The 24,816-nt window shown below is 40.3% G+C and overlaps 1 protein-coding gene and 1 non-coding gene across 2 annotated transcripts; both read right to left on the bottom strand.

Moving 5' to 3' along the window:
- Positions 1-7,861: 7,861 nt before the first annotated feature.
- On the bottom strand, positions 7,862-9,106 carry LOC132269870 (uncharacterized). The gene is made up of 3 exons (XM_059771107.1): positions 8,739-9,106; positions 8,645-8,660; positions 7,862-8,599 (listed from the first exon to the last, which is right to left on the bottom strand). Exons 1-3 carry the CDS (start codon positions 9,104-9,106, stop codon positions 7,862-7,864), a joined length of 1,122 nt encoding a protein of 373 aa, XP_059627090.1.
- Positions 9,107-16,177: 7,071 nt separating this feature from the next.
- LOC132283758 (small nucleolar RNA R71) lies at positions 16,178-16,281 on the bottom strand. The gene has a single exon (XR_009472127.1). It is a non-coding gene; the product is annotated as a small nucleolar RNA R71 (small nucleolar RNA).
- Between the last annotated feature and the right edge of the window lie 8,535 nt (positions 16,282-24,816).

Below are 24,816 nucleotides of genomic sequence, written 5' to 3'. Positions count from 1 at the left end.
GTGGAATCAAAATTGGATTAGTAAGTCAAATGATAAAAAAGATGTGTTTTTTTTGGTTGAATTAAGCTAATGATTCAGTTAAAAACATGCTGAAAGTACAAAGAATTTTTCCCTAATTGTAGAGAGAGAAACTTTACACTCTCAATGATTTTTTCAACACCTTTTCCCTCTCAATCCCTTCTATTTATAGACGGTTACAACCTCCACTGAGCTGGTCCTATCTTGTTCTCCTTTGGCTGGGCTTGATTTCTCTCATCTTATCATGGGCTTCTGAAGTGGCCTTATGGACCTGGGCCCATACGGCGCGAACTGGCTTCATCCTGTTCATCCACACCCGATCCATCCTATGCAATGTGGATCACCCCAAACCTGGGTCATTTTGGTATCCTCATCTGCCCCCAATAATCTCTTTCCTCATTAATGAGGGTGAGATTACTGAAAAGACACAATCTTGGTCTGACGGCTTGGAGTAATAACTCGAGGAATCGAACGGCTGGCACAAGAATCGAGGTTTTGAGATCTGCAGCACCACTTTTTGCCTTGACCTTTGGAGTTCCATGTCGCTTTTACTTCTCCTCTTTATAAATTCTGATTCTTCTCTACTTCACTCTCTCTCTTACCTCTTGCTTCTACTCCCTGTTGCTTTCCTGCACATTCCGGCGATCCTTTTTAATTTCTCCGGCAAGTTCTTCCGACAAGTCCTTCCTTTTCGATTTTTAGCTACTGTGCCGTTGCTGAGTTCATCACAAACTTTCAAGGTTAGTTTTTTTTTTTTAAAAAAAAAAACCTCTCCTTAAAAGACGCCTTTACTGCCTAGAACTTTTCCCCTTTTCATGGCTTCCCCTAACCTGAACGCCATTCGATCCAAGAATTGTATCCCTCGTGACGTTTCTCTCAGAGTCTACCCAACAAACTTAGACAAGAGATCTGGTGAGGGTCTTCTTCCTGGGGAAGTTTTATTCTCTGCCGTTCACTTGAACGTCATTAGGTTCCCCGTACACCCATTCTTTTGCTATGCTTTCAACAAATTGGGGCTCTGCCCCCTGTAAGTTAACCCAAACTTTCTTAGGGTAATTTTAGTCCTCCTGCTCTTGAATCGTGACAGGGGTCTCAATCTTGACATTATTGACCTCCTCCTCTGCTATCGGATTAACAAGATTTCACAGAACGACCTGTACTATCACTTCTTTCCTATTGACAAACGGTCGACCTGCACTGACAAAAGCTCATTTAAGAAGGGTTGGAGGCGGAATTTAATTATGGTTGGGGGGAATTGGCGGATTCCGCTCGGCCATTCCTTCCCTATCCTTTCTTCCTTTGGGGCCTGTTCTGTCTCTGGCTACAAAAAGCTGAAAACACATCCTTCTGAATGCCACTGTGAAAGTTGTCTTCCCCGTTTTTGCACTTTTCTTTGTAGATGCCTTCAAATTCCCCATGATGAACTAATTTATAGCGTCTGCAGGGCTAGGCTAGATACCTTGTAAGAAATCGTGCTGAACGATATCCCTTCAGCTACTGATTTGCTTACATCTGATAATCTTTCTGACATCTCTCTTTTAGGGTCTACAATGGAGAACATTCAGATCCTATCGTTTAGCAGGAGGAGGCGTCTTGCTCCCACCCCCTTTAACGCTCCTGCCGTTATTCCATCACCTACACCTGCTTCCACATCATCTCTTCCTGCTGTCTCTGCCCCAGAGCAAGTTGTGGTTGCCCCAGCTGCGACTCAAGTCTCAACCCGTTTTGCTGATGCGCCCTTAGAGCTCACCCATGCTGAGAACCCTGTTGTGGGCCATACTGCTAAAGTCCGTCCTGCTGTCCCCGTCATTATGTCATCAAACATCTCGTCCGACACTTTTTCAGAAAGCACTCAGGATGCTGGAAATTCTGCGGGCAATGGGGGGCCAGCTAATGCTGCACTATTGGAGAAGAGCTTGGGAAAAAGGCCAATGCCTGAGGGCGGTCATGATCAGAGTGATATCCCACCGACCCGAAGGATAAGGATAACTTCCTTCAGGGTTACTGAACCATCGCCCCCTACCTGGTTCTTCATTCCTGAAGGCGAGTCGTCCAGAACCTCTGGTCCAATTCCATCCGCTCTTCCATGGTGACCTTTGCTCAGCCGTGAAGATGGATCAACCATTGGCCCCACTGACTCAATATATAAAGACCCCCTCACCTCATTTGCTTTCTATAAGGGCTTCTGGACCCCTAAAGACCTTAAAATCCAGAACAAACTGTCATTTGGTGAGATGTTCCAAAGGTTCCCGGCCGCTGCTATGGAGGTGACCCTTCTTCCACTGAACTGTGTTCCTTTTCAGTTTTGATTCCTTTGTACTTAGTCTGACCTGAATTTCTTTTTCTTCATACAGACTCTGTTCGGGATGTTCACCTTTCAGAAAACAATTGAAACTCTGAATAAAAAACTTAAGTCTCTTTCTGTGGGCCTTAAAAGGTTTGTTAAAGAAGAGACTCTTCTTGAGGCCAGAGTTGCTGAGCTGGAGTCAAAGCTTAGGGACTCAGAGAAGGAAGTCGCTGACCTAAAGGCAGAGAAAGACAGTCTGGCAAACGAGAGGGATTCCCTCAGAGCTGAACGGGATTCCCTGAAGACCGAACGGGATTCTCTTCATAATGAGGTTGACGTTTTAAAAACTGAGAAGAGTGTGGCTCTGACAGAAAGGGATTCTCTCAAAGCCGAAAAGGGAGAACTTCAGTGCTCATTCATTGCTGAACGGTTATCGTATGCAAATTCCCAAGAAAAACTTCTGAACGAACGGTCTTCCCTGATGAACATGATCAGCAGAGTCGAAGGGGGGATGAGGGCTCTCCTTGCTCGCTTTACCAGGACCAGTGCCATCCGGTATGCTGAAGGGTATAGAGATGGTTTTGTTGACCGTTCTCCCCCTGAAGGTGAATCAAGCTCTTGTGCTGGTCCTGATGAGCTAGACGCCTCTTTGGACATCCACCCCCCAAACAACTATCAAAATCCACCATGTGACCCAGCTGAGAACATTTTTATTGAATGCATAGAGGTCACATCTTCAGGAATTGTCCCACCCTTTCATCCTCTGAACATTCTTCCCCTTTCTACCATCGTGCCCTCTTCCTCTGTCACTGCCGAAAGACCTATGCCTGCTGAGGGGGTGATTCATCTCGACTCCCCTTCTAAGGATGATAGGGCAGATGGAGATCTCGATGGTCCAGAGGAAGATGGTGGCAAGAATGACAAGCTACAGTCTGGAGGAGATCAGAATTGAGACCCAATAGCAGTTTTTTTTTTTTTTTTTTGAAATCTGCATGTATGGTGTTATGTACCTTGGGGCCTTTATGGCTATAAATGATAATGTTTTTGCTCAGCATCACTTTCCTCCATTGAATTTTCTATTTTCAGCTTTGCAGTGTTGTTTGTTTTTTTTTTTTATTTTTTTATTTTTTTAAGTGTTTAACGTTCGGCCATGTCACCATTCTGTTCTTTTCTTACTCATTTTTGAGCAAGTGTTTGGCGTTCGGCTTTAAGTGCCAGCTGCCACTAACTTGCCGAATGCCTGGCGCTCGGCCTGAACGCCTCTTGCCACTTGGCTTTTTCATTTTTCGAGCAAGTGTTTGGCGTTCGGCTTTAGGTGCCAGCTGCCACTAACTTGCTGAATGCCTGGCGCTCGGCCTGAACGCCTCTTGCCACTTGGCTTTTTCATTTTTCGAGCAAGTGTTTGGCGTTCAGCTTTAGGTGCCAGCTGCCACTAACTTGCTGAATGCCTGGCGCTCGGCCTGAACGCCTCTTGCCACTTGGCTTTTTCATTTTTCGAGCAAGTGTTTGGCGTTCGGCTTTAGGTGCCAGCTGCCACTAACTTGCTGAATGCCTGGCGCTCGGCTTGAACGCCTCTTGCCACTTGGCTTTTTCATTTTTCTAGCAAGTGTTTGGCGTTCGGCTTTAGGTGCCAGCTGCCACTAACTTGCTGAATGCCTGGCGATTGGCCTGAACGCCTCTTGCCACTTGGCTTTTTCATTTTTCGAGCAAGTGTTTGGCGTTCGGCTTTAGGTGCCAGCTGCCACTAACTTGCTGAATGTCTAGCGCTCGGCCTGAACGCCTCTTGCCACTTGGCTTTTTCATTTTTTGAGCAAGTGTTCGGCGTTCGGCTTTAGGTGCCAGTTGCCACTAACTTGCAGAATGCCTGGCACTCGGCCTGAACGCCTCTTGCCACTTGGCTTTTTCATTTTTCAAGCAAGTGTTTGGCGTTCGGCTTTAGGTGCCAGCTGCCACTAACTTGTTGAATGTCTGGGGCTCGGCCTGAACGCCTCTTACCACTTGGCTTTTTCATTTTTCGAGCAAGTGTTTGGCGTTCGGCTTTAGGTGCCAGCTGCCACTAACTTGCTGAATGCCTGGCACTCGGCCTGAACACCTCTTGGCACTTGGCTTTTTCATTTTTCGAGCTAGTGTTTGACGTTCGGCTTTAGGTGCCAGCTGCCACTAACTTGCTGAATGGGAAGAGTGTAGATTTTTAACAAAGAAGAGGCTTTTTATAACGCATGGAAATTTCGTACACTTGCAAGCATGCAGTTTAGAAAGTATACTATGCTTGAAATTAAACTCTACTTTACTGGTAGTACCTTTTCAGAGACATAGCATTCCATGGCTTATTGACTACCCTTCCTGTCATAGTTTCTAGGACGTATGCCCCCTTCCCTATGACTTCTGCTATTTTGTACGGACCTTCCCATGGGGGGAACATTTTTTGACTATTCCCACCTTCCTTTTCAGAACCAGATCGCCAGGAGCGAATCCCCTATGCCTCACCTTCTTGTTATGGCTATTTGCGAGCGTCTGTTGATAAGATGCGAGCCTCACTGCAACCGTATCCCTTTTTTCTTCCAACAAATCAAAATTGAACCTCAGCATTCTATCATTCTGCTCTTGATCCCACGCCAAGCTCCTTACAGTTGGAACCAAATGCTCGATTGGTATCACCGCCTCGATGCCGTAGGCCATAGCGAATGGGCTCTCTCCAGTTGGCCATCTTGGGGTTGTTCTGTAAACCCACAAGACATTCGGTAGCTCATCCAACCATTTGCCTTTTTCATTCTCCAGCTTTTTCTTGATACAAGCAAATATTGTCCTATTTGTGATTTCGGCTTGGCCATTAGCCTGAGGATGACTGACTGCTGCTAACTTCTGATTGATTCCATATTCCTCCAGCAGTTCTCTCACTTACTTGCTATCGAGGTTGGTTCCATTGTCTATCACGATTGACCCTGGTATGCCAAAACCACATATAATATTATTCCAGATGAAGCATCTTACTTGAGTTTGGGTGACACTAGGGTACGGCTCTGCTTCTACCCATTTGGTGAAGTAATCAGTAGCTAGCAGAACGTACTTATTCTGCGATCTTGCAGTCGGCAAAGGGCCAACCACGTCCATCCCCCACTGCGCAAAAAGCCATGGGGTGGCCATTACGTGCAGGTCTTCAGGTGGTTGATGTATCAATGACCCGAACCTCTGGCATTTATCGCATCTTCTAGAGAATTCTTCTGCATCTCGTGCCATGTTTGGCTAGAAGTACCCCTGTGTCATTGCTTTGTGCGCTAAAGATCTTCCTCCGGAGTGATTTCCACATACTCCCTCATGAATGGTTTGCATAATCTGTCTAGCTTCTGTAGGGGTAGCACACTTCAAATATGGATCCGAGAAGGAGTGTCTATATAACTGATCGTGCACAATGGCATACTTTGCTGCGCTGGACCTAATTCTTCTTGCCTCGTCCTTACGCTCAGGGAGTGTACCACTACGTATGTAAGCCATGATTGGATCAATCCAGCTCGGCTCATATGGTATAGCATTAACATGTTGAGTGCTCGGATCAAGCAGTTCTTCAAAAATGGAAGGTTGGATCAGTATGTCGACCGCGATGACCCTAACTAAAGTATCTCCAGAACTGGATGTATTACAAGCTAAGCGATCGGCATCTTCGTTATACTCTCTCGGCAATTGGATAAACCTGATCTGATCAAAGGCTTTTGCCTCACGCAGAATCGCAGTTCGGTATGCTTCCATAGTCTCATCCTTGGCCCCATAGTCCCCATTGACTTGTTGAATGACTAGTTGTGAATCACTATAAGCCATCAGATTCTTGATCTTCAATTCCTTAGCCAACTTCAGTCCAGCTATCAACGCCTCGTATTCTGCCTCATTGTTGGTTGTACTGAACTCTAGTCTTGTCGCTTGGCTCAGCGTAGTTCCTTTTGGTGTTTGCAACTGAATTCCAATCCCGGCCCCCATTTGATTCGAGGAGCCATCCACGAAAAGTTTCCACCAAGAACAATTACAATCCTCTACCGTATCTTCAGCATCACAGTCAAGTAGGAAATCCGCCACCGCTTGACCTTTGATTACCGTCCTGGGTTCGTACGCGATATCAAATGAACTCAATTCAATGGCCCACTTGGTCATTCTCCCCGACAGGTCCGGTTTGTGTAGGATCATTCTTAAAGGGAAAGTTGTTAAAAAGACGATTGGATGAGATTCAAATTAGTGTCTAAGCTTCCTTTTTGCGTTGACCAGAGACAAGATCATTCGTTTGGCCCTAGAGTACCTTCTCTCCGGTTCAGACATCGTCTTGCTAACATAAAACACCAGGAACTGCTTGCCCTCTTTGCAATGGATCAGAACGGCACTGGTTGCTATACTGGACACCCTGAGATATAGAAAAAGTTTCTCATTCGGTTCTGGAGCAGACAGAACTGGAGGATTACGCATGTACTCCTTCAGGCTGGTCAGTGCCTGCCGTTGCTCATCCCCCCAGGTTTGTCTTCCATGCCCTCGTATTGTATCAAAGAAAGGTTTACAGCGGTCCGAAAGCTTGGAAATAAATCGGCTCAGTGCGGCTATCCTGCCTGTGAGTGCCTGCACCTCTTTAATTGTCCTTGGCTCTGCATTCCTGATCAAGGCTTCTGCCTGTGCTGGGCTGACCTCAATTCCTCTATGATTGACCACATGTCCCAGGAATTATCCGGAGCTTACACCAAATGAGCATTTGGCAGGATTAAGCTTCATCCCATACTGGCGCAACACATCGAACACATCTTGCAGGTGCACTAAATGATCGCTCTTCTTCTTACTCTTGACCACCATATCATCAATGTAAGCCTCGACAGTGCTGCCCATCTGGCCCTTAAAAATCTTGCTGATCAGCCTCTGATAAGTAGCTCCAGTGTTTTTTAATCCGAATGGCATGACTTTATAGCAATAAGTCCCTTGTTCAGTAACAAATGAAGTTTTTTCTTCATCAACTGGGTCCATAGGAATTTGGTTATAACCGGAATAAGCATCCAGGAAAGTTAACCGCTCATATCCTGTGGTGGCATCTACCATTTGATTAATCCTGGGCAATGGGAAACTATCCTTTGGGCAGGCTTTGTTTAGGTTAGTGAAGTCGATGCACACTCTCCATTTCCCATTCTTCTTCTGCACTACAACAACGTTAGAGAGCCAGGCCGGGTACTGAACTTCTCTGATGAATCCAGCTTCAAGCAACCAATCAACTTCCTCAGCTATAATCTGGTTTCGTTCTGGAGCAAATCTTCTCTGCTTCTGCTTCACTGGCTTTGCATTCGGATCCACATTGAGGGAATGGCAGGATACAGCAGGATTTATCCCTGGCATATCTGAATGGCTCCATGCGAATACATCCGCATTCCGAATCAGGAAATTAGTCAACTCTAGTCTCTCTTCTTCGGTGAGTTTGGTGCCCACCCTTGTTGTTCGGTCTGGTTTCTCGTGATCAATCTTTGCTTTATGAAGGGGTTCTGTGGTCAGAACTGGTGGTTCCTCCCCCCCATCCTTGCTGGGAGGAGGGTTTTGTAATTACTATTTTGGAATGGTGGAACGGATGGGATTTTTCCCTTTTCCAGCAGATTTCAAAGTTACTGAATAACATTCTTTAGCCGCAACCTGGTCCCTGTGTGTATCTATCACCTTGGTCCCATCTGGACCCAAACATCGCATCACTTGATGTAAGGTTGACGGAACGCCCTGAATTCTGTGAATCCATCCTTTGCCCATCAAGAGGTTGTATGGTGGATAAATTTCCACTACCACAAAAGTTTCAGTCAAAACCCGCTCAGTAGCTTGTACTGTCAATTCCACTATTCCAATGGGTTCCACTCGCTTCCCATCAAATCCAAGCAATGGATTCCCTGTGGGTTTGAGTTTTTCAGGTTCGATCTCCAATCGGTCGAACGTCACCCTGGGCATGACATTCGCACTACTTCCTAGATTAATCAGGACTCTCCGAACCAGGCATTCTGCAATCGTCAGACTGACGACTAGTGAATCTTCATGAGGGATCTGAACGCGTAGCAGGTCCGTTTTATCAAACTTTATCGATGTGAACGCGTTCTGCTGGTGCAAAGCATGCACACTGCCAACTCTTCTTTTCAGCTGGGCCTGGCATAACCTCGTTCTGAGTAACTCTTCTGACTCCGTCGTTTGTTCAGGCCGGCCATGAATTGCATTTATAATCCCGATGGGTTGGGAGTTGTGTTGGTTCGGCCTCTGGTTCCGCTTTATTTGTTCAGTCGGGCGGTTATGCTCTTGTGCCAGACCCTAAACATAGCTTGCAAACTCCCCCTTTGCGATCAGCATTTCTACCTGCCTCCTTAGGTTCCTGCATTCGTTAGTCTGATGCCCAAAATCACTATGGAAAGCACAATGTTTAGTCTGATCCCTCTGTTCAAGAGGTTGCCTGATTGGCAGAGGAGGACGAAACTTATCTTTGTTCTCCTGGTATAGCCTTGCTAAAGTGACTCTGAGTGGAGTGACTGATTCCTCCTCCCTGGGCCTCTTCTCCGCCTTCCACGAGGGGTGACGTTGCGGTTGACCTTGTTTTTGCCGGATCTTGGCTTTAGACTTCTCCTCCGTCGAAATAATTGATGTTTTCCTTGAATTAGCTGCTTCCTCCTCCTCTAGGCGAACAAAACAGTCAGCTCTCTCGTTTAGCTCGTCCATTGTCTTTGGCGTATTAACCACCAAGCTGGAGTGGAACGGCGTCCCCCGGTTCATTGCGAGTTTAAATGCTTGGACTGCTATTGACGGGTGACACTCCATTACCATGCTTTTAACGAGGTTGAACCGGGTGAGAAAAGCTTAGAGCCGCTCATCCTCATGCTGCTTCATTGTAAAGAGGCTCGATACATCCTTAGCCGAACACTTGTTCCCATAATACTGGCTTATGAACTTATCGCATAAGTCCTGGAAACTGGCGCTTGAGCCTTGAGCCAGATTCTTGAATCAATTGAGAGCTGGTCCAGCCAAGCTCGTAGGGAAACACTTGCACATCAAAGGATCATTATTAGTATTCAAAGCCATTTTCAACTGAATATGGTATATGTGATCGACCGGATCGGTTGTTCCGTCAAACAGAATGAAGATTGGCATGGAAAACTTCTTCGGATTCGGCGCGTTCAGAATTTCATCAGTGAACGGCGATGCGACCGTCCTTGCTGAGGAACGCAATGCTTCATTTTCTCTTGAAAACCGTGATGGAAATCCTCGATCGGCAGATCTCCTTTCCGAGCTATTGTAATCAACTGTCGCTAATGAAGGTCGGTATGGCGGATCGAACGACCTATCCTCCGCAAATTCACTCCGCCATGGTGACGCAATCCGATGTTCATACGCCGGTGCTTCCTCCCTCATAATCCATTTGTGATGCGGTTCCAGACGAACAGATCCTTCCCGATCCTCTACTCGGCCGACATTCGGAGATAGATTACCGATTATATCTTCATCACGATGTAGACCACCATGATTGACATCCTCTGGATCACCTTGACGATCAGCTTCGGACGGTAAAGCTCCCTCTCCTTCAGGAGGTGGCCTCGAAATTGCAAGAGCCTCACGATGCTCCATTCCAGCTCGTAACTCTGCATTTTCTTTCCTCAAAGCATCGATCATGTTCATCAGCTCATCGAGCTTTGTCTGCTGGCCGTTCTCCAAAGGATTCGAGTTCGCCTCTCCGATCATCATTCCAGATTAGAGCAAAGTTATCAACTGCAGACTTCTTGACAAAATCGGAGCTCCGCTAACGCGCGCACCAGATCTGAACTTACACTTGCTGAATTCAGTCCGCTACTGGCCGGATTCAGTAATCACAACAGATCGTAATTGCGCAGTTCGCCTGATCAAGCATGGATCTGATCTGCTTGGATTGGACGCCAATTTTTCGAAATCAACCGGAGCCTAGACTCGTCAAGACAGATCGTATTATCACCAATGTTGATTCAGCTTTCGCGGATTAATCGTCTTCCTCGTAGAATGCGTTGAATCGATCCGATCTGGAATGACATCAATCAATCCTTCCTGTTCTTCCCACAGACGGCGCCAATTGAAAGTACAAAGAATTTTTCCCTAATTGTAGAGAGAGAAACTTTACACTCTCAATGATTTTTTCAACACCTTTTCCCTCTCAATCCCTTCTATTTATAGACGGTTACAACCTCTACTGAACTGGTCCATTGGCTGGGCTTGATTTCTCCTTTAGCTGGGCTTGATTTCTCTCATCTTATCATGGGCTTCCGAAGTGGCCTTATGGACCTGGGCCCATACGGCGCGAACTGGCTTCATCCTGTTCGTCCACACCCGACCCATCCTATGTAATGTGGATCACCCCAAACCCGGGTCGTTTTGGTATCCTCACATGCAAATGAAGAGCAATCTAAAGATTAAGGTATAGAGAATGAGAGAGAATTCTTGGGGCTTAGAGTTCACCACTAAGCTTCATTTCACTAAACATTTAGCATTTATTAATTTAGGGGGATTCCATGTTGTAAAATAAGTGTGTGTACCATTAATTGAAATACTAAGCATGGATGGCAAATTAAACATAAATTGTCTAATCAATCTAGTGAGTAGCACAACCTATCAAATTAAGCCATTAGCCATTCAATAAACCCACAATTAATACACACACAAAAATCTAGAGAAATGTACTACTTGCACTCATAAGCATGGATCATCAAACAACAAGAATGGATGTCTACCTATCTAAGAATTTAAGGCAATTACACTACACTTATACTAATGACAAGAAAATTAAACTAATTAAACTAGGGAGGTAGCACAATCCATCAAGAAAGAAGTATAATCTATCAAACAAACCACAAGAGTAACCAATTAAGCACCATGTCTTGACTATCACTAGATTTATAATTTCAACACACATAGACATGCATTAAACTTATAAATTCTAGTGTAAGCACATGACCATTCATTCTAATATACATAGACATATGAATAGAAATAAAAGATCAATTGGAAGACTTATTCCATACAAATCATGCAAAAACACAAGATCTATATAATCATAGGTCAAAACATCAATTACAACTAAAATCCCCAAATATTACAAAGTACTCAACTTTAGGAGGCACTTCAACGGTCGAAATCAATTATAAATCAACCCTCTTCGCAATAGCACGAATCATTGTAAAATAGGGCTATTGGACGGGTAAGTCGAACCACTGGGACTGCGCTAGTCTTAAGGCAACCTAAGTATCTAAAGTCATTTTAGAGTGATGAGGGGTTTATAAAGGGTTTGTGTGTTTGTCACTAAACTAGGAAATTAAAATGCATAAAACAATATATTGCAATGAAAATGAAGAAGTGAGATACAAGTAGAAAAGACTAGGGAGATGAATCCACACTACACCCTAAGTACATGATAGATTAGGTCTAAATTTGGGGATAAATAGCATATATGCAATGGTCAAGAAATATGAAGCAACTCCGTTGCTTGATAATCATCAAGAAGTTCACTTAATCAAAACAAGAATGATCCATCAAAAGCTACCATAGTTGAACTACTTAAACTAAGGTGTAGAATCAAATACACTATCTCAAGCAAAAGACCATCAAGCTTTCAATCAAATGGTGAAGCACATGAAGGTAGGAATCAAGTATAAACCATCAAAGGGGGTACCTAAGCAATGGAATATAAAGTTTCAAAATCAACATGCCTTGAAAAACATTCATAGTCTATATTTTCATTGTCACTATGAAAATAAAAGCAATAAGATTGATCCAAGAATCGTCAAAGATATGACAATGAACTTACATCAACCATTTACACATTAAAATTCATTACAAGAAGGAATATGCTCTTAGACTATGAAACTACCATACATTATACATTATAGTCCCCAAAAGTATAGCCTAATCTAGAACATGATCAAAAGAGGAAGCTTCATCACCTCCCTAGATGGAGGTTTAGCTCTCCATTGATACAAAAATGGAAGAAGAAGAAGAAGAATACAACTTCATTTTCGAGCTCTATTGTAGCACCCAAGAACACTCTTTTCCTTGCTCTCTTCTCTCTCCTCTAATCTTGTAAGAAATGAAGGATCATATCTATGTGGTCCTCCCTCCCTCTTATCAAGCTCAAGTCAAGGCTCACTCTCCTCCAAGGAACACCTCTAACCACTTCATAAAGAAGGAAGATGGCATTGAGGAAACCAATGTGCAAGTGGCTGAAATTGAGCCATTTCCGAGTGCAATCTGCCAGAATTTCGAGCACTCGAAGGGTGGTCTCGAGCACTCGAAATTAGTGTAATGAGCAACATGCAATTCTTGCCCATCTCTGACCCACTGTGGAAGAATGACCATAACTTTGTGCTCCAAACTCCGAATGATGATCTGTTTGAAGATTTGGAGAGCTGATTCAGAGTTTTAAAAACTTCATGTTTTGATAAAGACCCAATTCTCAAGTCTGGTTGGTCGAAAATGGGGAGAAAGGCAGCACTTCAGTGCTGCCAGGCAGTTCTGTGCACCTCTGGTAAGAAGATCATAACTCTCTGCTCCGAACTCCGAATGATGAACCGCTTGAAGATTTGGAAAGCTGATTCAGAGATCTAAATATTTCATGTTATGATGGAAGTCCAGTTCTTGAGTTTGCTAGGTTGAAAATGGCGACAAAAGTCAGGTTCTACTGCTGCCAGAATTTCAGAATTGGCACCCTTTTTGTTCAAAATTCCACAAGGCATCATTTTTGCTTCCTTTTTGCAATTTAACCTGAAAATGTACAAAAACATGCAAATGGAGATAATCTACATAAAATAATCAATTAATGGACTTTGTTAATGTAATTTAGGGCGCTTGAATATACAGTATTCGGCGCTTATCAGCAAGCCTAGGGGCTATCTCAAGCTCCAAGAGAAGGATCTAGCCACTCATGATTGTTGTCATCCAACCCTCAAGGGCTTTCTTCAATGTAGGCACTATCTTCTTCCTCTTACTTTGGTCTCCAAACACCCTAATCTAAAGAGAAAATTTTCTAGTTGTATAACAAAAGTTGGAATAAAACTTGGAACCTTATACAATTGGTTTGATTTCAGCTAAATAAAAGCCTCTTTGAGTAAGCAACAAGTAAAAAAATAGGCCTTTGATTGGTGCAAACTCGCAGCTACAAAAGTTAGTGGAGTTCGGGCACACTCAGGAATTAAAAAGCTCATTGCCAGCAAGGAGGCTTCGATGGATCGAAGCTTACTTCGATCGATCGAAGATGACATGGCAAGTATATTTTTGATAACTGGTGACCTTATCCACTAAGCTAGCACCGCCTTCATTTCGATCGATTGTAGATTGTTTCGATCGATCGAAGACTATCCAGTGCAGTTTTTCTGACTTTTTTTGGATTTTATTCTTAACTCTAAAAAGGAGCTAAAAGGCCCTTTTTAGTCTGGTTGAACCTTATTAACCTGAAATAGAAAAAAACATAAATTAGAACTAAAACGGGAAAGTAAGATAGATAAATGGACTAAAATACCCTAGCTTAGGTGCTAAAATGAACCAAATTGTATAAAGTTCCATTAGTTGTTACAAGATTAGACATAGCTATTAGATATTTTTCTCTCTAGAATTAGGGTTTTTGGAGCAATGTAAAGAGGAAGAAGATGGTGCCTACATTGAAGATTGCCTTTGAGGGTTGTATGACACCAACTATGAGTGGCTAAATCCCTCTCTTAGGGCTAGAGATAGCCCCTAGGCTTGTTTCCTAAACTTATTATTTTGTAGTTTTTGAGGATTTATGTTCTAAATAATGTATTGACCATGATTATATATAAATCTTGAGTTTCTACATGATTTGTATAGATTAATTCTTTCAATTGATCTTTTATTTCTATTCATATGCCTATGTATGCTAGAATGAGTGATCATGTGCTAACACTAGATTTTATGAGTTGATGTATGTCAATATGTGTTGGAATTGTAAATCTAGTGATAGTCAAGGCATGGTGCTTAATTGATTACACTTGTAGTTTATTTGATGGATTATGTTTATTTCTTGATGGATTATGCTACCTCTTTAGCTTAATTAGTTTAATTTACTTGTCATTAGTTTAGTTGTAGTGTAGTTGCTTTAAATTCCTAGATAGGTATAATCCATTCTTGTTGTTTGATGGTTCACACTTATGAGTGCAAGGAGTACATTTCTCTAGATTTTTGTGTGTGTATTAATTAAGAGTTTATTGAATGGTTAATGGCTTAATTTGATAGGTTATGTTACACACTAGATTGATTAGACAATTTATGCTTAATTTGCCATCCATACTTAGTATTTCAATTAATGACACACACACTTATTTTACAACATGGAATCCCCTTAAATGAACAATTGCTAAATGTTTAGTGAAGTAAAGCTTAGTGATTAACTATATGCCCTAAGACTTCTTTTTCATTCTCTATACCTTAATCTCTAGATTGTTCTTAATTTGCATATTTTTAATTGAATTATTAGCTTAATTTAACCAACCAAACCCCACTTTGATCATTCGACCTACTAATCTACTATTGATTCTGTAGTACCTTGTAAATCTCTTGGGACGATCCCTACTCACTCTTACTACGTTAATAGTAGTGGTTTTTATAAATTTCAGTTTGACCAAAAAGGCTTTCTTTGAACCGAACTCACATTATTTTGGCATATTATGATGGCTCGTGTCAAGTTTTGGCGCCATTATCGGGGATTAGCAATGCCATATTATGAATTAATTAGGAATTAATACTTCTTTGATCCTTGCTTTATTTTATTTTATTTTGTTTTCTCATTTTGTTACTCTTCAATTGACTAGGTACTTAAAGGGAAGCAAAGCAAAGGAAACCTCAAAGCAAGCAAGCAAGAAAGCATAAAAAGCAAAGCATAAAAATAAAATAAAAATAAAAATAAATAAATTACAAAAGCAAAGCAAAAAGCTTAAAATTTTCTTGAAGTTACTTAAGGACCTTTGTGAGCTATTCTAAACTCCTCTTGCTTAGTTAAATTATCGGCCTGTGTGGAGGCCACTTAATTTTTTTTGTATTTGTTGAAAAGCATGGGAGTATGGGATCAATATATGTGGAGGCTTGTTGTCGATTGATTTATGTTGTGGAAGAGAAGTATTTGCTATTTCTTGTGTTTGTTGATTGTGTTGATTTGCATTCTGCATGCGTGGTCGTAGGTCTTTAAATCCTCCTCTTGTTCCATTGAATCTTGATCTTGAGTCAATTGTGCACAATCCAAGAGGTAGGGGCAATTCAAGTGAATCCATTCCATCAATGGACGACCATGTTGAAAACCTTGGTCATGTGCACCAACAAGGCATTTTCCATCCTAATGTGCAACAACATGATAATATGCGCGTTCCTTTAGGTATGTCTAGACCTTTTGCTTCTTAACTATAAGGCCAAGTTCCAATTGGAATGCCAAGGCCAATCTTTATACCACCTCCACCACCTATTGTCCAAGTTAACAATGGATCTCATGTAGAGCCACCAATTGCAAATCCTCCCACGGCTTTAAAAGATCACTATGTTCCTAATGAATACAATGCACCCACATGCATTCGTCTTCCTCAATTTAGAGCACATCATTATGAAATCAAGCCATAAACCATTCAAATGCTTCCCAATTTTTTTAGGCTAACCAATGAGGAACTATATAAGCATTTGGATGCATTTCTTGAAGTTTGTTCCACCGTAAAATATATGGACATGCCAGAAGAAATTTTAAGGTTGAAACTCTTTCCATTCACCCTAAAATATAAGGCAAAGTATTGGTTTAACAATTTGAGACCTCTTTCAATAACTTCTTAGGCAGAAATGCAACATGAGTTCTTGGGAAAGTATTATCCCGTTTCCAAAACCAATGCCATGCGAACTTCAATTTGTGAGTTTTCACATAGGGATAGGGAGATATTACATGAGGCATGGGAACAACTGAATGATTTTTTTAGGAAATGTCCTCTTCACGGCATTCTTAAGTGGCAAATAGTTTATGAAAGTTTATCTGATTCCCACAAAGGCATGGTTGATGCCTCAAAGGGAGGTTCGTATTTGGATAAACATGAAGATGATGTACGACATTTATATGAAAGCATGAGTGAAAACTCAATGCATCGATCATTGTCTTCTAGAAATGGTAGAAATGTTAATGTAGGAGGAAGAAAGACTTCAAGCTTATATCAAGTGAAAAATTCTAATGACATAGTTGCTGAGGTGAAGTCTTTAACTCAAAGGTTTGATCAGTCAAAATTCAGTTTATCAAGTGTCTTTCTCCCCTAAGCATCATCATTCTAGCGAGTCTTGCATAACATGCTCAAGTATGTTACAAACTACTTCTAATTGTTGTGATACCCCTCGTTTCTAGAGCCACGGGTGATCCAGTCAGAGTATATATCCGAGGGATATCAGACAATTAATATATAAACAAGCAAAAATAAAAATTTAAAATAAAAATAAAATAATAATGCGCTGAAAGAAATCTAAAATAAAAATCCTCAAACTTTAAATAATAAATTAATATTATTTAAATCCTTCAAATCCGTACAACTCAGTAATCCATCTAGTGGACCCCTAATAATTCCAACTGATAAATAAATTTACAGAATAAAATCTAAACTAAAATAAGAAAGAAAATCCTATGTAGTCGGAAGAGTGAGTGTCTGTATCTGCATCAACACGATCAAGCACTAAGCCTTGTACTGTCAAACACCTGAAAAATAAGAGTGGGTCAGGCCCACATGCAAGTTCAATCCTACTATAATTCATACACAAACCCAATACGCAGATACATCCTAGATAGCTTGGCAATATCTAAAATAGTCCATATAGATATAGATACACACTATAGGATATACACTAACCTATTGTCATCACACCTGAGTAGAAGGTAACACGCAAAACGCCGTAGCGTAGTCATGCACACGTAGACCTACCAGGGAACGTCATTAGGTCCAATTATCCATCCACGCAATATACGCACCCTAACCGTGATCAGGAGACTCAAGCTCGTATCACGGTAACCATAAGTATATATATATATATATTCCTTCCTAGTGCAAAAAGATAAAACAAATATCTATTATGTTGTTCAACTGTTTTAGTTGACCGGACATGCATCCATATAGTATTTAACTATTTTAGTTAATCCATTCCTTATGTATGAAGGGGTAGGACTTAACTTTTTGATCTAATCCATCCCTAATATGTCACCATCCCATACCGGTACATATAATACAAATGATCCACATATAATGCACATTCATTAGCACATCGAATACATCCAGAATCTGGCATAACAACAATCAGTTATAAGCAAGATTCTATTATGCATACAGTACATGATTAAAATAATGAAACATTCGTTCAAATTGCAGAAGTAATGATAAACAATTTAAACTGTCCATTCCCCATATAATTGACAGAACAAAAAATATATTAGTTCAGCAATTAACATCCATAACATGATATAATGATTTTCAGAATTTTAAATAGACCACAATATATTAGAAATCCCAAACCATACTCTCATACTAGTTTATTAAAATCACTAAAACAAAGACTAGTAATGAAATCCTCCTTAATCCTTAACGGCATGAAAGTTAACATTTACATCACATGACGTCCATTTGACCCTCCACTTCAAAACATGTGCCTGATGTAATATGACACTCTGAAGTCCAAACTGCACAATATATGAAACCCCAACGGTATTCCCATACTAGTTCATTTAGTTCGCTAAAACAAAACTAGCAACTAAAATTCCTACCACTCCTGACAACATGCCATTTAATATCTAAGTTCGTGAAGTCTGTGACCATGTCCTAAACTGACCTTTCTGGCCTCCTTTAATTTATATATATAATTTATATAACATCCCAAAAATAATTCAATACCAGCTAGTTTAAGTTACTAAAACAAACTTAGTAACTTAAACCTTCCTCCTTCCTTGACAGCATGTCTATTATACGATTTCGTTTCATGATGCCCCTTAGGATTAGCACCCTAGCACAAACCAACTGTTTAAGGGTCTTAATAGGTTAATTTTTATACATTTGGAGCCCCCTTTATTTTCCAGTAATTACCTTCAAGCCCCTGAAATCAGAAAAATATCCGAAAATGTAAAAAAAACCACTTACTGAGCAATTTCAAAAGAGGAGCCGGCTCCACAAAAGTGTGGAGCCTACTCTACCCTATAAGAGCCGCCTCCACAAGAGTGTGGAGCCTCCTCCACTCTCTAAGCCTCCATTTTTTCTTTCTCCATTACCTCTGTTTGCCTTCTCCGCTTCCGGCAAAGCTTCAGTCCTCTGTCCCACCATTGTTAAAGATATTTAAGGTTCAATTTAAGTCCTAACAATCCTAGAAACTTCTCCAATTCTAGTATGAATTAATTGACAAAAACCTAAACCATAATCAAAACAGTTTATGCTTCCTCTGTTTGCCTTCTCCGCTTCCGGCAAAGTTCAACCCTCTGCTCCAGAATTTTTTTAAAGTTCTTAGGGTTCAATTAAGTCCCAACCATCCTAAAGACTCCTCAAATATCAACAAGCATTGCTTGACAAAAATTTAAAACTAAACAAAATAGTTTATGTAAGGAACACAATTTCAGTTCACCTAAACATACGAACAGTTTAAAGTCTGTTACTATGCATTAAAATTCCGTTTTAAAGTTTAATTAACTTCCTAGAGACTACATAGAATGCACAGAACACAAGTTTACAGGAAGGAGATAGAATGAAACTTGCCTTTAGGTTTCGGATTGAAACCTTTTAATGCCGTCTCAAGTTTCAGAATTCTCCAAGATCGTTCCTTCCTCTGATCTCTGTTTCATCCCTCTATTACATCTTAATTCCATCCCAAAGCAACCCCTTCTTTCTCCTCTAGCCTTACAGGTGATCTCTCACGATCCTCTCTGATTCCCTTTACAGTTTCTCTCTGTTTTTCCTCTCAAGATACTATGTCGTGAATAGGGTTTTCAACTTAGCAAACCATACTGTCTTATATATATAGGTTCCTACTAAACCCTAATCCTAATTCCATGACTCATTAAAAGTTGGCTAACTAATCTTCAAAACCCTAAACCTACACTATATACACTACCATCTTTAACCTACATTTAATTAACTAAATTACATCACAAATAAATCATCCAATTAAAAACAAATAAATAATTATAACTACATAAGTCACTTACAACACGTAGACAATTTCAAGTCAAATAAATAATTAAATAAAAACACAATTAGATTATATTAATTTAAATAAAAACAATTAATCAATTAAGAAAACCAAACAACTAAGTCACATAATTAAATCAATTAATCAATGAAAACCAAAATTAAATTCCCAATTCTATCCTTTTGAAAACTAGAGGTATTACATTCTTCCCCTCTAACACAAGAAATTCCGTCCTCGGAATTCACGAAACTCTGAATTAATATCTTTTCAAAATTCATTTCTGTTTTCGTGTGGCACAGCCTTTTTATATGGCTCCACCAAATTCCAACACATCCAACAATATACCAAGTTTCTCTGTTTAAGAAAAAAACAAAAATATATAACTCCTAGGTTGGAGCTATCAACGATCCAATCTTACCAGCGAAGGGTAATGATCCCTATTCCTCTAAGTTCCGTAGAACAGGCGCATAAAATTCCTATGCATCCTGCGCTAACTAAATCGGTAACGCTAAGAAATAGACGACTGTCTAAATCAATAACCAAAATCCGTGAAAAGTCAGTACCATAAGTAAAACTGACCTTCCTCCGAAACACAGTGCTTTCAGTACGGAAGTCTTCCCAAATAACCATTTCCTGATAGAAAACTCTTATGTACGAGTTCAACTATCTGCAAAATCCGACCGCCGCCTCCAAACCGCACGCAATCATTACCATATGAGAGTTTTTATCTCTGATGTAACCTTAAACAAAGGCAAGGTTGTATCATATAACCTCGCTTCCATGCCAGACCAACCAGTGAGATCTGCACTACATAGTATCCAAAATCCCATACATTTTCGCATTAACCTCCTTGTGCCAACAATAGCACAGATAATAACTAAAAAGCTAAGTAATGCTTTCAATTACCTGTGCCAACCTAGGATATATATCCTAAGCATATTTGCCATAATCCAATATTATATTCTGATTAAATTTCCCATTTAGAGATGCGAAGCATAGTTGTTGCGCCAACATGTTCAAAGACTCCGTTGCCATAGCCGTGTTTAACCCTTATAAGAGATAACCACCTACTATAACTCCGTTACCAGTGCAATATAGAACTGACCTCACACGCCAAAACAAACACCACTAACAGTAATGTCCACCATTGAACTTACTTATCCATAACTCTTAATCCATATGGAATTAAAATTCCAACCAATGTCGGTACTTTCTACCAACCATCCACCTCCTGATTAGTCCTACTTCCTGTTGTTATAGGAAGTGGCTAACACCTCCAATGATATCCAAGCCTCAATTTTCCACCTTGTTAGCAGGTGATACACTTGGAGACAGTGATATACATGTCTCTATCCGTACCGGCTCACCAAGACGAACCTGGTAAGTTGTGCTGTAACTCCTATCCATTTGACTACACCGTAAAATTTATAAATTTTACATCTCAGTCACTCTGACCTTCCTAGAATAAAAGAAAACAACTACCCCCCTTTAGTACCCTAAACTCATCTGAGTAAGATACTACCTCCTACGAGGTCAGCCCAAATATTCCAAGTTGACCGCCTTCATTTCCCTGGTAATAGCAAGTGTTATTATTTCCACATGCTAAAATACAACGGATTGCTCAATAACCACTGCAGGTTCAATCACCACATCGGTTGATAAGATCATCCTCCTCCCTATTACTTCCACCCGACGAAACTTAATGCAAAGTGTGAATCACCACATTTATCCATCTAAGCCATCTCATGATCCGTGCTATTCGTAGGAACTGATTTCTTAACAGTTCCAAAGTAGACAAAATGAAGCTGATTTAATTTTATTAATCAATCAATATCCTGACCAGGATCCTGACCCTTGTGTAAAATCAGCCACCCCTCAACTAAATCCGAAAGTATCGTTAGTCTGGTAACACCAGCTTCCATATTTAAATGTTCAGTCTCACCTTTAAGTCTTTGACATTATACTTCTAACTCAAGTAAGTGTCTACAGCCTATCGAACTTCAAAAGAATATGGAATCTGTCCATCCTCCAAATAGTCCACAATTTCCGAGCAACAACTATTTGTTGCGAACTGGAACCTAGAAAAAAAAAACAAAAATTTCCATATTATTTGTGCAAATGAAGAGACTTGCTTCCTTCTCGATATGCAACTCTAGCAACGCCTCCTAATGACACCCCCTCATGAAAGAAAATTCTTGATTAAGGATAAACTGATGAATATTTAATCTGTATACTATCCTCAGTCGATGGCATTCCAATAAGTACCTAAACCATTACAAGATCCTCCTACTGACTTGGGAATACCTTTTAAAATTCCTAAGAAGCTATTCAGCAAAGTGAATTCCTCCTATAAATCAGCGTGGCTTTAAAATATATCAAATGAAACTAGATTATTTGACTCATACCGCAGGGTTAATTATCCCATCCTGAACACATGCTATAACCACGCATGTCTAGGTTCCTTAGGTTGGCTAAAGTTAGGTATACTTACCAAATCCTATAACCACATGCTCCAAAAATCCTAGTGTAATGAACCCTATTCCTCCAAAATGGTAGTTGACTGATCACTCACTTATGCCCCTAACTAAACCGTATTCACGATCCTGAACATTTAATAAAAAGGAAACACACAATGCACACAGAATAAAACACAATAAAATCTACGTAAAACATCATTCCTCCTTACAAAGAAAATCTCTTTTAATAATCAACTTTACCTGATTGGTTCACAATCTCCTTTTCCAGTTTCGGAGGTAATCAACCAACCTCGAAACATAAGCTCCAACCATAAATTAAAACTAAATCCATTTTCCTCAGCAAATTCCAAAGGCTTAACCTTCATCCTCCTTATACAAGGAATGCAAACCGTCTAATGTAGCTTTTAAAGTAACTTAGAATGTCACAACCTACTTCCCATACTTCCCGGAACGTGACATCAAATCATTGCTTCGTTCTGAGAAGAACTCCATCCTATCCTAAGCTCCTAAAGAGTTCTCTTTATCTACCTCTGTTAAAGGTAATACGGAAGGTTAACTATATGTGGGTTGATCCACACCAACTCTACAAGTATCGTTCACTATACTATTAGCGAACAAAATCACCCTCGCGCGATCCTTGACTGTCAAGATTCAATACCCTCTTCCTTAGGTATGCTGAAATCCTTCCATGAGAATCCTCTTCGGACTCCAATTCTTCGGTTGTCTCCTTTATGGGAATAACTGAAATCGTGTTGGCCCCTTTATATGGTGACCTAAAACATACTCCTAAATCCTTCCTTGGCTTAGACTTCTAAAAGTATCGCCAATAGGAACTAAACCTTTGATCCCAAGTTCTGCTTCTGATAAAGAACTCGATAACGTACTCCTCTACTCCTTCGGGTCTGTATCGCTGTCTCCTTGGAACCCATCCTCCTCCTAGTGTCAACCATCCCATAACTATGGAATATAATTGACATAAGCTGCTCCTCCTAATGAATCGTAAAAGAGTACAACGAATCCTAATATGGCTCTAAGTTTTTTAAGACATGCAACGTAGAAGACTTCTAACAAAAGACACTCCTAAGGACACTAGAACCTGGAGTACTCTGATACCAACTGTGATACCCCTCGTTTCTAGAGCCGCGGGTGATCAAGTTCGAGCACAGATCCGAGGGATATCAGACAATCAATATATAAACAAGCAGGAATAAAAACTGAGTTAAGAATAAAATAATAATGCGCTGAAAGAAATCTAAAATAAAAATCCTCAAACTTTAAATAATAAATTAATATTATTTAAATCCCTCAAATCCATACAACTCGGGAATCCATCTAGTGGACCCCTAATAATTCCAACTGATAAATAAATTTACATAATAAAAGCCAAACTTAAATAAGAAAGAAAATCCTCTGTAGTTGGAAGAGTGAGTGTCTGTATTTGCATCAACACGATCAAGCTCTAAGCCTGGTACTGTCGAACACCTGAAAAATAAGAGTGGGTCAGGCCCACATGCAAGTTCCATCCTACTACAATCCGTACATAAACCCGATGCGCAGATACATCCTAGATAGCTCGACAATATCTAAAATAGTCCATATAGATATAGATACACACTATAGGATATTCACTAACTTATAATCATCACACCTAAGTAGAAGGTAACACGCAAAACGCCATAGTGTAGTCATGCACACCTAGACCTACCAAGGAACGTCATTAGGTCCAGTTATCCATCCATGCAATATATGTAGCCTAACCGTGATCAGGAGACTCAAGCTCATATCATGGTACCAAAAGTATATATATAAATTCCTTCCTAGTGCAGAAAGATAAAACAAATATCCATTATGTCGTTCAACTGTTTTAGTTGACAAGACATACATCCATGTAGGATTTAACTGTTTTAGTTAATCCATTCTTTATGTATGAAGGGGTAGGACTTAGCTTTTGATCTAATCCATCCTTGATATGTCACCGTCTCATACCGGTACATATAATGTAAATGATCCACAAATGATGCACATTCATTAGAACATCAAATACATCCAGAGTCTGACATAACAACAATCAGATATAAGCAAGATTCTATTATGCATACTGTACATGATTAAAATTAGGAAACATTCATTCAAATTGCAAAAGTAATGATAAACAATTTAAACCGTCCATTCCCCATATAATTGACAGAACAAGAAATATATTAGTTCAGCAATTAACATCCATAACATGATATAATGATTTTCAGAATTTTAAACTGACCACATTATATTAGAAATCCTAAACCATACTCTCATACTAGTTTATTAAAATCACTAAAACAAAGACTAGTAATGAAATCCTCCACAATCCTTAACGGCATGAAGGTTAACATTTACATCACATGACGTCCATTTGACCCTCCATTCCAAAGCCTGTGCCTGATGTAATATGACACTTTGAAGTCCAAACTGCACAGTATATGAAACCCCAACAATATTCCCAAACTAGTTCATTTAGTTCGCTAAAACAAAACTAGCAACTAATATTCCTACCACTCCTGACAACATGCCATTTAATATCTAAGTTTATGAAGTCTGTGACCATGTCCAAAACTGACCTTTCTAGCCTCCTTCAATTTCTATATATAATTTATATAATATCCCAAAAATAATTCAATACCAGTTAGTTTAAGTTATTCAAACAAACTTAGTAACTTACACCTTCCTCCTTCCTTGATAGCATGTCTATTCTACGTTTCCGTTTCATGATGCCCATTAGGATTAGCACCCTAGCATAAACCAACTATTCAAGGGTCTTAATAGGTTAATTTTTACACATTTGGAACCCCCTTTATTTTCCAGTAACTACCTTTAAGC

Source organism: Cornus florida, unplaced genomic scaffold (assembly GCF_030987335.1).
Source record: "Cornus florida cultivar Cherokee Brave unplaced genomic scaffold, ASM3098733v1 CherokeeBrave_3.0.0_Hap2_Chr01, whole genome shotgun sequence".
Classification (NCBI taxonomy): Eukaryota; Viridiplantae; Streptophyta; class Magnoliopsida; order Cornales; family Cornaceae; genus Cornus; species Cornus florida.
The sequence above is the reverse complement of the archived record's forward strand: the minus strand, read 5'-3'. Positions and strand labels throughout refer to the sequence as shown.

What these genes read in the sequence shown, in the direction of transcription:
- LOC132269870 (XM_059771107.1), bottom strand. Translation starts at nt 9,106, where the DNA reads ATGGTAATGGAGTGTCACCCGTCAATAGCAGTCCAAGCATTTAAACTC.